At 40.2% G+C, this 12,820-nt stretch overlaps 1 protein-coding gene across 3 annotated transcripts in view; it reads left to right on the forward strand.

Annotated features, from left to right (window-relative positions):
* Positions 1-12,820, forward strand: part of STX8 (syntaxin 8) — a 177,818-nt gene that overhangs the window by 26,424 nt on the left and 138,574 nt on the right. For all 3 annotated transcript variants that reach the window (XR_009463854.1, XR_009463855.1, XM_006271807.4), the window contains exons 5-6: positions 1,307-1,431; positions 3,725-3,817. Coding sequence is in view for 1 of the 3 variants with exons in the window: in XM_006271807.4 (XP_006271869.3) it covers positions 1,307-1,431; positions 3,725-3,817 (218 nt within the window). In the remaining 2 variants the exon portion in view is untranslated. The remainder of the gene's footprint in view (positions 1-1,306; positions 1,432-3,724; positions 3,818-12,820) is intronic.

Below are 12,820 nucleotides of genomic sequence, written 5' to 3' on the forward strand. Positions count from 1 at the left end.
ACAATGTTGTATGGCAAAAGCCTGTCACAGACAGCATAAAAATTAATTTTGGTTATGTTTTCTGGTATTTTGGTCAGTTAGCCCAATTTGTGTTTTATTCATAGAATCCACAAAATTTGTACATGTATACGAGTTTGTATGGTACCTGATTCACATCCAGATATAAAAGTGAGAAACTCCTTTGATTTTAAAAAGTGTTAGATTTTGATTTTGATTCTACATGCAGTAACAGAATGCTCATATTATCTGAGACGGGTAGTAAAAATGTCTTAAGGTTTGATAGTGATGCATAGAGAACTGTTTTAAAAATGTCCTTACTGGGTTGTTTTAGTTTAATCAAAAAACCCACTCCTGAGATCCTTTCATACCCAATGCTCCCAAAAATTTGATTGCAGTTTTGGATGCAAAAAGGTTGTATGTTATTTATACTTTGTATTGTATTCTTCCTGTAATAAGAATAAGTAATAAACCAACATGCATTTGCAAGGATGGGAAATCTTCTGCTGTTGAGAGAAATATTTACGTGAAGTTATTTCACTATTTGGATTTATGTAACTTGGCACACTAAAAACTTATTTTCCATTATAACTAAGGGAAAAGTCTGTAACAGCAACAGCCTATAAGTCTTTTTTTTTTTTTTAATGGCTGTTCCATTTAAGAACAAGATTTTTCTTATTTCTTGTTCCTGTTAAGTTGAACCAAGAAACAAAGGAAAGTAAATATGAAGAAGGAAGTCAGAGAGTTAATGTGTTTGTTTTTTTTTAAATGCAGAAGTGTTACTTGTCGGACTTGACTATTGCTGCAAAGTATTAGTGCATTTGTGTGATCTTAGTCCATGCTAATGTACTGAACTCTGGTGCTGCAGGAAGGATGCCTTCAGTATCTCTGGAGTGTTAACCCCACATCTTGATTTAAAAAAATAAAATAATTATCTCTAAACACACACACACGCATGCATTCACACATACACTTCTCAGTGCGTTTTGAAGCTATTTCTAAGATATCATTTTATATGTGAATAGCATGGTTAAATGCATATATTATTGTGTGTTTGTTAGATGCATGGCAATTGTATCCACTACAGATTCAGTTCCTAGCATTCTCTGTTCTCTTCTGACGTGGTAATGTAGCATGGGAAGTACGTTTTGCTATACAAGCTCAGAAATTAAAGGTGGTAATTGTATGTTCTCTGGAGGATGAGATTTGGGGGAATGGCATGCAGTATTCCCAGTTACTTGAGGGGGAAAGCACAGAAGACACAGTTTTTATTTTGAGGAATTATTTTAAGCTTTAAAAATGTTTTCAGATCTAGCCTAATGACTGGAGGGGTCAAACGAGGTGTAACAAACCCATGGCTCCTGGAAGAATCTGAGGAAACCAGAGACCTTAGCTTTGATGATATCAGACAGCAGCAGCAGAGAATCATACAAGGTAGAACCTTTTTTATTTTATATTATATTACATTACAGTTCATATTTTGTCATGTTTTTACATTTTTATATAATTTGTAACATTTGTAATATTCTATGTAAATTCACAGGTTGGATTAGATTCACTGTTTGACCTAAGAACCCTTGGCCTTGTAGCTCAGTGTGATATTTTTGGTCTCTCACTCAAAGAATTAGCTATTCTGTGGTAAAAAATGTTCTCCCATTGGCCTTACTATTCACCTACTTCTGCTTTCCTTTGTTTGCAAAAGCATCACATTCTTAAGTTTATTGTGGACAAAGTATCACTTGACAGTATTCTTTTAAAGCAGCCTACTCAAATTCTTCTAACTTGTTCACCCCAGACAAGGAATATTTTGCACATCGGTTTTTTTCATCCTGGTAGATGGCAACTAGATCTTGTGTCTTGGTGTGCCAGGTTTGCAAGACTTCTGTGAAGATGTACATTGGGTCTCTTGGGCTATAATGGTCACACAAAGTAGCATAAAATATTTTTATACCTACAGCCAGTATAGTTGAGAGTGTGCAGGACAGAACAAGTAGTATTATCAGCTTGGGCCTTGTACAGACATTCAGTTGCTCCTGGAAGAGTCTGCTCAGGCCCACCCCCGAGCAACACAGTGTCAGTCCTGCAAACTTTCCACTTTTCAGGGCCTCAACATTTAGTGTCTGTACATGTGGCTCTAGGTAAGTTGGGTTTTTTTTTTCCTACCATGAGAAAAAATCTGGGAGAATTCTCCCAAGTTATTTTAATGTACATATGCATCCTCTGTCAGCTGTGCAGTGAGTATCCATTGGATGCAGATTGATTTGTCCTCGAATTGCAAGGCATATCAGGATATGCCTAGCTTTAAGGAAGTCAGTATTTCTTGACTTCAACAGGGGCCACTACTAATAGTGTTTACTTAAGTGGAAATACTGAAATACAGCTTGATACATATTATAGACTTTGGTTGAGTTAGGATCTTATGATGTACATAAGAATTAATTTATGGTTACAAAATCTGATGTATTCCTTGAGGCTGGATTATTAGTAGGGCCTTTATGGAGTTAACCTAGCCCCTTTATTTCTTTTGGTAGTAAGTGCCTAACTCCCTTTATTTCCTTTTTACCCCAGTCTGAATGCATTAGATTGTAAATGAGGTAATACTGCACATAATTAAATGTTTAGAGATGTTGAGGATGATCAAATTAAATAAATCTCTAGATAATCAAGTATCATTTAATCTGTATGTGAACTGATGTTTGGATCTGTAGGTCAAGAGAACGGCATTAGCTTTATTTTGACTGTTCAGGAGTCAGCTTCAAACACTGCTAACATATGGTGCATATCAAATTTATCCCTGTGTGTATATATTCATGTATGTAGGTTTGAAGGCTGCAGAGATTATTTGGCAGGTAAGGTGGGGGACATTCAGCCCTGAACAAAGCAAACAGACTCTGGTTGTACAGATCAACCTTTGACCTTTAATTCTTGGGCTGTAGCTAAGAAGTATCTGGCTCTTCAAGCAGCCTGGCATTATGCAATGTTTTTGCTGTTCAGCAAGTGGCAAACCACAGCAGTTCTTGTATTCAGAACCCCTGAATTCTGCTTGTGGGAGTCCTGAGCAGGAAGAGCAGCGCGTTACAGTTGAAGTGCATTTGCAAGGCTGAATGTTATTCACAAACTGGAATAACAGTGTGTGTTGCAGGTTCAGACTTGGGAGTGCTAACAGAGCCATGCAAGGGAACTTTTAAATTGTGGCTGCTTTCTCTATATGTGGTTCTGCCAATGTTCTCAGATTCTCTCTTCCATGCACGCTATAGCCTCTCACAGCTTAAACTATTTGAATTCCTCAGTGCTTGCATCACCTGTTTGTCTTTCAGTCATGTTAAAAGCTCTTTGGAAAATTTAAAAAGGCTAATCAGAGGCCTTGTGTGTGCGCCAGAAAATCCATTGCATTTATGATGGAGTAATAGCTATATATTCAATTCCTGGAGTTTTGGGATCTTTGGCTGAATGTCCCAACTGGAGCAGACAAATTAATTACCTATTATGCACATTATTTTTTATTATAATATAAAAGTGCTATTGCTGTAAGAATTAAATTTCATGTCATTCATGTTTCTCTCTCTTTCTTAATGTATTTTAACTCTTTCAACACAAGCCAGATCTTTCTTTTTACTTGTCTTCTGGCATGTTTAAAACTCTATGTATTAGTTTGCATCCGTTTGGGATGCCATTTGCCATGTCAACAACGAATGCTCATTTATTTTGTTTCCTCTTTTCTATGCAGAGCAAGATGCTGGGCTCGATACGCTCTCCTCAGTCTTATCCCGGCAAAAACAAATGGGGCACCAAATTGGTAATGAACTGGATGAACAGAATGGTAAGAATAGTAAAAGGTGGTAACAGAAACCTATGCATTTTGTAGCTTATCAGGTTTACCGTAAACCTCAGTGAAAATACACAGTATGTTGCTTCTGTTCAGAAAGTATCAAGACAATTCTTGTGAGGGGTTATATCACTTATTGAATTAGCTGATTTACTTTCCCGTTTCTAAACAAGGTACAGAATCTGAACCTGAATATATTTTCCTCACATGGTCCCTCAAAGAGAAATAGATGTATAGGTTTTGTGTAAAGTGGTTGTCTCAGCTTGGGTAGTTAAAAAGCAGCATCTCCCTGGATTTTAGAACTATATTTTAGTAATGCAACTTCTAGTCTGTAGCCTTCTTTTTGGTCTTACATACATTTGCGTTCTCCTGCTCTTGCTGTCATGAAAAACTAGTGTCTTTAAATATTTAATGGCAGTGTCTGTGAGCAGTGATTAAAGGATAGGCATTATATTGCCTTCACTACAAGTTATATAGCTGTTCAGTATTTCATGAAATTGGATGTAGGATGAAATTAAGTGGAGCATAGGGACCTGAAAATCCATCTTTAGGCTGAATTTGTATTTAAATGGTGAATTTGAGAAGCGCTGATGTTAAATATGCTGTATTAGTCACTTAATTGATCAAATGACATAAACTAAGCCCCTGAGAGGAGATCCTCTAGTTTTTCTGACCTTCCTCATTTCTCACAATATAGTAACAGCTGAATTAGAACTTTGAAATCTTGCCAATTTTCTCCCTTGCATAAAGATTTGATCCATATGGTGTGTCCTTGGATAGTATTATACTTAACCACTGAGAAGGCAAAGACCCCTTCCCTTGCCAATAAATGATGTGCTTAAATCTACCTCCTCCCTGAACCAAATTTCTATTCCTTTATTTTGTTAGATGTGTATTGAAGGGGTACTTCCTATTAATGTTTGGACAACATAAATTAGCATGGAATAACTCCATTCCGACTCTGAGTAGGTTGAAATCATAGCTTTCCCATGTTTGTCTTGTGTTTGTTCCGACTGACTCAGGGATGTGCATCAGATGCTTTGAATGTGTTTTTGTTTACTGATTTGCCATGTTTGGAAATTGCTGGATGCAACTGGGAAATATTAGAGAAAGATGCTCATTTGAATTGAGTCACTTCTGCCTCATCTAGATTAAAGACTTTTTAAATTTAAATTTCTTAATATTAAAAAAAAAATTAAGCATTTTGAAAATCTCCATTTTACTGCTATTTTTTCTCCTCAAATAACAGAAAGGAGAAATTAGTTTATCAGTTTTGTTTGGTACATCAGTCTGTCATAATCAGGAGCATGTTCTATATCCTGCATCCATTTGCTCTACAAGTGGAAGTGGCTCCAGTTTCATCTCTGTCTGTGCTTCTCTCAGCGCTGCTTTGGGGCTCTGTTTTGTAGATATCAAGAATTTAACTACAAACAAAAGCTCTTTGTAAACAGTGAAGCTTGAATTTGCCTCTGAAATAATCAACTTACTAAGTCTGTTTTAAAGATTGGAAAACTGAGGCATGGTTTGGTTTCCCTTGGCTAGGTTTCCAATTAGTAACATGACCAGGAGTAGACCTCCAGGGCCCCAACTACCCGTTCTTCTTCTAGCTAGTAGAGAATATTTTTCTAAAGCTGACAACATTTCTCAAGCATTTAAAGTGATAAAGGTAGATGATTACTTTGTTGTATCTGCTCTCCCAGATCATCTCAGACCAGATTCTGTCTGAAATTGAAATGGTGAAACTGCCTCTGTTCATTACTATCCTCAACTCATAACGATAATATTTCATAGTTATGTTGAATACTTCATGCCTAGATTTCAAAGCAGTTTGTAAAAGTGGGGAAATAACTTGATCTGACAGATAGGGACACTAAGGCAAGGTCCAAATGATTAATTTCTCTCTCCCACATAGTAAAATGGGTTTTTAAGCTTTATTTTCTGTCTTAGGCTCTCTCATAGAATGGGGCACAGTGACCATTGTCCACTTCATGCCACTGGCACACTGGAAAAGCTGAAATCCCTTTCAGTATTTTCCAGTAGCATTTTATGCATTTTATTTTGTTCCTGATGTGTAACTTTCAGCAATCTTTTCTGAGGCACTTTGCCAATATTTGGTCACTGTTATACTGCCAGCATTGATGAACATAATTTCTCTCTAATTTCCACTCTATTGGGAATCACTTTCCTTCTTAAGGCTGAGTGGTGATGGCATCATGCAGACTGTGAGAAGGTAGGGGAAGTTCACCTTCCTTAAATGCTTCATCAATATTTTTATGGGAGTCAAAATTTCCATCAAACTGTGATTCTATGGGAAGCTTGTTTTCCGTTCCACTAACTTACCTTAGGCGTTCCTACTTCTTATAACTAGACAGTCTGTTTCTCATTTATAAATTATTTGGAGATGGATATTTTGTGCTGACAAAGCTGAAATATTGCTGTAATATCAGAAACCTTCTAATGTAATCTCACCTCTGAAAATGACGCTGGCCCACCTCTTTCAGTTTTGTTGCTAAACTGTTTTCTAGGCAACCTATTTTTCAGGCAGAGGGTCTGCTCTTTTCCTGCATCAGTTCAGATTTTGCTGAGCTAAAGTGTGTGTTCTTTACAGCTTTCTTAGTATTGTTCTACAGGTAATTTTCCTTTAGTGCCAGTAGTTTACCTGTGCAAGAAGAAGGGATGCAGCCCCAGTGAGAAGTAAAGATATTCCAAACAACTGTTTAATCATGATCAAGGAATACCTCCATACATTTTTGTGCTTGCTCTTAACCAAAATAACTAAATACCTTTTTTTAGAAAAGTCAACCTTCTTGACTTTTTTTTTTCTTACTTATTCCAGTGGTTCTCAAACTTCTTAGACTCAAAGCACTCCTTCAAAACTTTTCAAAATTTAGTGGCATCCCATTAAAAAAACTAGTGTGTGTGTGTGTGTGTGTGTGTGTGTGTGTATGTATATACATATACATGTATATATATTATGAATATTAAAATATAAGCACTGTAATAATGTTATTAGTTATTAATTGATTGATTGATTTTTATCATAATTGTATTTACTTCACGCCACTGCAGCCAGGTAGAAATGCACTGTGTACCTCCTGCACAACCAGATCAGGAAGTGGCTGTGGCAGGAGCACTTGCTTTTGTTAAAGCCATTCCCAGTCCAGCCCTGCACAGCATGTCTCAGAAACAGAGGCATGCGGGACAGGTGGAACTGCCCCATGCACCTCTTCTCAGGAGGCACATTGGGAGCTGCACTGAGAAGTGACTGCATCAGAAAGTGTTTCTGCTGTAGCTTTTCCTGGTTTGGCTTCATCATGACTCTTGAAAATGGAGGTGCGCAGTTCTACCCTGTCATTGTGGAAGTCTGAAGATGAATGCTGCAGCCACCAGATAAAACTGCCCTGCAAGCCTCTGTTTTCAGGAGGCATGTTGAAGCTGAACCAGGAAGGGCTGTAACAGAAATTGTGGTGCCTGCCTGTGTAACGTAATGTGGGCAGGTGCACTGTCTGCTGCAGCCATTTCTCAGTTCAGCTCTGTGCCACCTGAAGGTTCTCGTGGCACCCCGGTTTACAACCAGTGACTTGGTTAGTATCACCCACCCCTGAGTAAGAAGTTGCAGACGGTGATGTATCCAGGATTCGTATTGTCACATATTGTCTCTATATAAGCATGGCACAGCATGGCATGGCACAGAGGTGAGGAAGCAGCAGGGTGGGCTGAGTTTGGCAGGTACCTTGCTCTCCAGATAATTTATCCAGGAAACAGGAAGCCTGATATAGGTTGGAGGATCCAGTCGAGGCCGGGAGCCCTAGGTTAATCAGGGGCCAACACCAGGAGACATTTCCCTGGCAGGGCCACTCACTTTGCTGTTCTGCCTTCCTCCGTGAGCTGTGGTGCAGGGCCAAGCTGGTGCTTCATCCCTGAGGTCAGAGGTTCAAGACAGGGTCTTGAAACTCAGTAGCTCTGGCTTCCTGCAGCCCTGGATGCCTGGGTCCCCTGCAAAGTCCAGACATCCCTGCAGAAATAGTAGCTAGGGCCTAAGATCTCTGAAGCAGTTAAGAATCCCACCCTTCCCTTTCTCTCCACACTCAGCAGCACATTCCAATTAAATCCGTGAGTCTGGTCCAACAGCCTCTAAACCATCTTGTTTAAAAAAAAACATACAGACATATTTAAAAAAATATATATTTTGTGTGTGTACACAAATATACACATATATGGATGCACATCTATATATTGATATCTACATATAGGGGTTTTTTTAACAAGAAAGAAGTTTAAAGGCTGTCGGACCAGACTCACTGATTTAATTGAGCATTCTTAAATTTTAATGGGTCTCTTGGGTCATTCCTTACCTATGTTCTCTGGTTAGTGGCAGTCTAGAAATATGTTGCCTGTGTATTTTCCTGGGGTTGATATGCTTCAAATCTGTTGGCCCTTTCAGTGTGTGCTTATCCTTTTGGGGGATGCTGCACAGGATGACAAAACAGAAATAAGGTAGTTTTGCTGCTGTTCCACGATCAGTCCAAGTAGTGTGTTAGCAATGGGAGCTGTGTGGCATGACCAGTGAAGGTTTCCTGATCATTAGTTCCGTTTTTAGGCCTTGGAAAACTTTCTGCAGATACTCTTTTCATTTGTGATGGGGGGGGAAAATAAAGCAGGGGAATACCGCAAATGGCTCCTGGCCCTTTTGATGAAGCAGTCAAATCTAGTGCAATAATTCTGAGGTAATGCTTTCAGGAACTCTGAATACTGTTTATTTTACCCTCATAGAGATGTTGTTTTTCACTGTGGGATATTCGCATGGGAGTAGAGGACTGCTAATGATGGAAGGCAAATATTTAGTGTTTGCAAAATATATAATGTTTGGCATTTTTACCAAATTCCTCGTCTTCTGGTGTACGTTATCCAGGATGGATTATTTCACTCCCACCCTTGACAAATGTCAAACATTGAGTTTTCAAATACATTTTTAAAAGTGGGCTGAACAGTTGTTTGTCTTTGCTCGTGTTCTTTTATTAGTTAGGAGACTCTCCTAAAATGTCCTAGAAGTGTGCGTGTGTTTGTTCTTCTCTGAAGTAACTGATCTGTCTTTCTGACCTTAATTTAACACTTGGAGAACATCTCTAAGTGTTTTGAAAGATAAGAAATTCTCAGTTAAGTGTCAAACTGCTCCAAACCCTCAAAGTTTGGATGTTAGGAAATTCAGAGTTAAGTTTTTTCATAAAACCATGAATTAGCTCCTCCACCATCACCATCTGTGTAACACAGAAGGCCAGATTCTTCACTACAATAAATACGGTTGCTTCAGTAATGTTAAGCTAGCAGAGAATTACATTTGTTTTTCTCTACAATAGCAGTTAGCAATCTTTTAGGGCTGCAAGCTGGATTGACCCAGTTTGAGTCAGAGGTGGATAGGCAGGCACTTAGGACCCAGCCACTGCCACCGCTTTTCCCAATGGCGGCATGAGTCAGATCAAGCGCTTCTGCAGGCCCACGGCCCATAGGTGGCTGACACTTGCTCTACAATGCAATTCTATGTTTTTGTCAACCTTTCTTTATCAATAGCAGGGCTAATTTTATAGATGGGACTTGTTCCAGTTGCATAAACCAGAATAGAATCCTATTTTGCCACTGCAGAATCCATGCAGCCCACAGAGCCAAAACGTTTGAGACTGTGCGTAAGTTAAACCTTGGAGGAATACCTCGGGGTTTCTTATGGGGTATAGGTTGTTCTTTTTCTCTTAGTTCAGATCTAGTTTATTAATCAACAAAAGCCATTTGCAGATGTATGCAAATGTAGGCTGCAAGCAATTACAAAGCTCCAAGCACCAGAATTGTTGAATACTAGTTGGCAATCAGAATGTGAGGATTTATTGGCAATTTAGAACGGAGGGGCAGTTGTTTGCATGTTTGGGGGAGGCAACTTTGGAGGACATCAAGACATTTCCATGTATTGCCTCTGCTGTACCCGTTTTCCAGGTAAGTAAGAGTTGACTATCAAGGCTAGACGAGCACTTTGAACTTTAATTAAATCCAGTTAGACAAGCATCTGGAAGCAGTGTGTGTACTGGTTGTTGAATTACTTAGGTCCTGCTGTCATGGATCCCATACAAAAATCAAGTTTCCATAGAAACAAGGACTTGACTTAAGTATTACTATGGTTTTAGAGCCTGCGGTTGGTGTGGTGTGTCATGCAGGGTACATCTATGTTACAAAGGTCTCCTAGTCTGTTACGTAATTACAGGTATTAACACTTCAGCAAGGTCTAGAGGCCTTAACTAAGATAAGAACTGCATTGTACTCTGTATGTATATATACACAGCCCATAGTAAGGGACAGTCCCCGTTCTATGGCAAAGAGTGAAGGAAAAAATGTTATGTGGAGTAGAGAGACTGAATTGTCCTAAGTCTCACAAGAAATTGTAGTAAAACTGGGAATTGAACTGAAATCTCTCAAGTCCTAGGGCAGTATCTTTAACCATAAGCCCATCCTTAGTTTCTGGTACAGATATTTGCCCTCTAACACATTCAGTATCTAAAAATGAAATGCCTTCTTTTCAGAGTTATTTTACAAGTCTATTACATAATTAATCATAGGGTGGAATATTGAAATGGTTTCACATTACTGTATATTAAGGACATTATGTTATAATACAAACTAATTAGCATTGTATATAGAGGATATGTGTGGGTTATGAGTAATAAAGCATTGAGGTTAGGTGTATTACCTCATTGTTAGCATTAGTTTTATAAATAAAAATGATTTAACATTAAGTCTTAAATGTTCAGATGCTAATCGTCCTATTTAAACAGTATTTGCTTGGTGTGTTTACAGTGTGATCCCACAAGACACCCTGTTCCTTCCAAGATTGGTTGAATTTTGCTAGCTCCCATCCTCACTGTGATTGGGGGGGGGAGTTCACCCCATTTTAGAAAATGCTCTGCATCTTTGCAAATCAAGCACTTTTAAATGATTGCTTTAGAGAAGCACATGGTTTTAATATTGAAATTTAAGATAACCATCGCTGGAGTAACTGACCTCATGCAATACCACTGGTTTTAACTTAGACCCTCCAAGTTTACTGAATAGAGCATAAATTAGTTCAGTTTATTGGGACATCTTTCTATATCTTCATTGCATGCTGTTTAATTAGAACTATCTCTGCAAGTCTGCAGGGCTTTTTTCCCCCTTCTGAATGATCTAAATAACATGCAGTCACAAATGTATGTTTAGGGAATACCAGAGTCGAGCTTGGACAGCGTTCTTTTGTACAAGTATTGTGACAGAGACTTTAATTACATGATCAGTTGCTGTTTTCCACAAGATTCACATCTTATTTGATGCATGGAACTGACTTGTTTTGAAGGCAAATCAGGACTGTGATGAAGGAGGTGGTTGTCTGTAGGACACCTCATCTATTCCTCGTTAGACTTTTCATAAGTGTTAGCTGACTTTATGCCCTCATTTTTCTGTGTGCCTGACTTGATACCCTGAGATTTAATTGAAGAAGTGCTGAGCACTCACAGTTGCAACTTTAAGTCAATAGAAATCCAAATCCTGGCTGTCATACTCACCTTGGGCCCTGGGACAGATCCAGATCACAGGGATCCTTGCAGGCTGGAGCCTTCTCAGGGCACAAGGAAGAGGTGGTGGCAGAGGAACATGCAGTGGCAGAACCAGTGCACGTGAAGGTGGCAGTGGATACAGCATGCACGTGGCAGAGGCAGCCTCCTGTAGGAGCTGGTGCTGCTGCATGCCCTGTCATGGTGACAGCTCCAGTCTAGCACCAATATGGGGGGGAAACAGTGGAGGCTGAAGCTGCTGCCATGCACTCTGCTGTCATTGCCATCATTTGTTCAGCTGTCACCACCACTTGATTTCTTGCCTCAGCCATCACCGATGCCGCGTGCCCCCAACTTCTGGTGTTTGGTGGGCCATTTGGAGCAGCTCCATGGGCTGGATCTGGCCCACAGGCCATATATTTGACACCCCTGCTTTAAATAAGTGATTCTCAACCTTTTCAGACTCAAGGCATCCTCCATCACTTCTCTGAAATCGACAGCGCTTCAGCTGAGGATCACTGCTCCAGTTAGAAATGACTCTGTGCCCGGGGCACGGAGGGGCTGCTGAGGAGGGGGTTGTGCTGAGATCTTGAGAAGGGGAGTTGGTTGAGGGGAGGGGAGAGCAGATTGTTTTATCTGCCATGGTGTGGGCTCACCTAGGGGCTGCAGGCTGTCAGTGGGGACCTGGGGTAGCACCCTTTCACAGGTGCTAGTGATCTGCATGCAGATTTTTGCTATAAAAGCCTTAATAGAGTAACTGTTGCTGCACAGCAGGAGGGGAGGAAGAGCTGGACTGCGAGGGGATTCTTGACTCTGGCTGGAGCTAACAGGCTCAGCAGTGGTAGCAGCAGGTGGGTTCCCCCTCCCTGTCCAGTCCCTCACAAGTTCCCCACCAGCCTGGGAGCAGGTGCAAGGAGGGGGGAACCCATCTGCTGCCATAGTCCCTGGCCAAGTGTGGTCCCTGTGCAACCACTCCTTACAGCCATGGCTGGGCAAGCCTTTTCAAAACCCTGGGTCTGCCTATGCCAGTGTGTTAAACGGACGTTAGCTAACAATAAAGTAATGGTGAGAATTGGGAATCTCTGATTCCATTCCAGGCTGCATAGGGGATTGGGCCTCTGTAGTCATTTACTCTTCCGCTCTGCTTGTTCCTGTTGTTTGCCACACTGACTCCTTGTCCCAGTCCGATTCTCCCCAGCTAGTGAGTTTGTATGCGCTCCAGACTTCTCACCCAGTGTCACTTCTGTATTGGGCCAAAGTTTCCCCTTTTGAGCTCCATCTTGAATCCTAGTTTCCCATCCATTCCTAGTCTTCTTGCTTAACTAGTTCTAAGTTGTTTATGTCTGGCTCTTTTTCTATTCTTACTCCTTTGACTCCAGCCTTCAGTCATCTATCCCAGTTGCATTTCTAGTCCCAGTCCCTGCTGCAAGTC

The sequence above is a fragment of the Alligator mississippiensis genome, chromosome 8 (assembly GCF_030867095.1).
Source record: "Alligator mississippiensis isolate rAllMis1 chromosome 8, rAllMis1, whole genome shotgun sequence".
Taxonomy (NCBI): domain Eukaryota; kingdom Metazoa; phylum Chordata; order Crocodylia; family Alligatoridae; genus Alligator; species Alligator mississippiensis.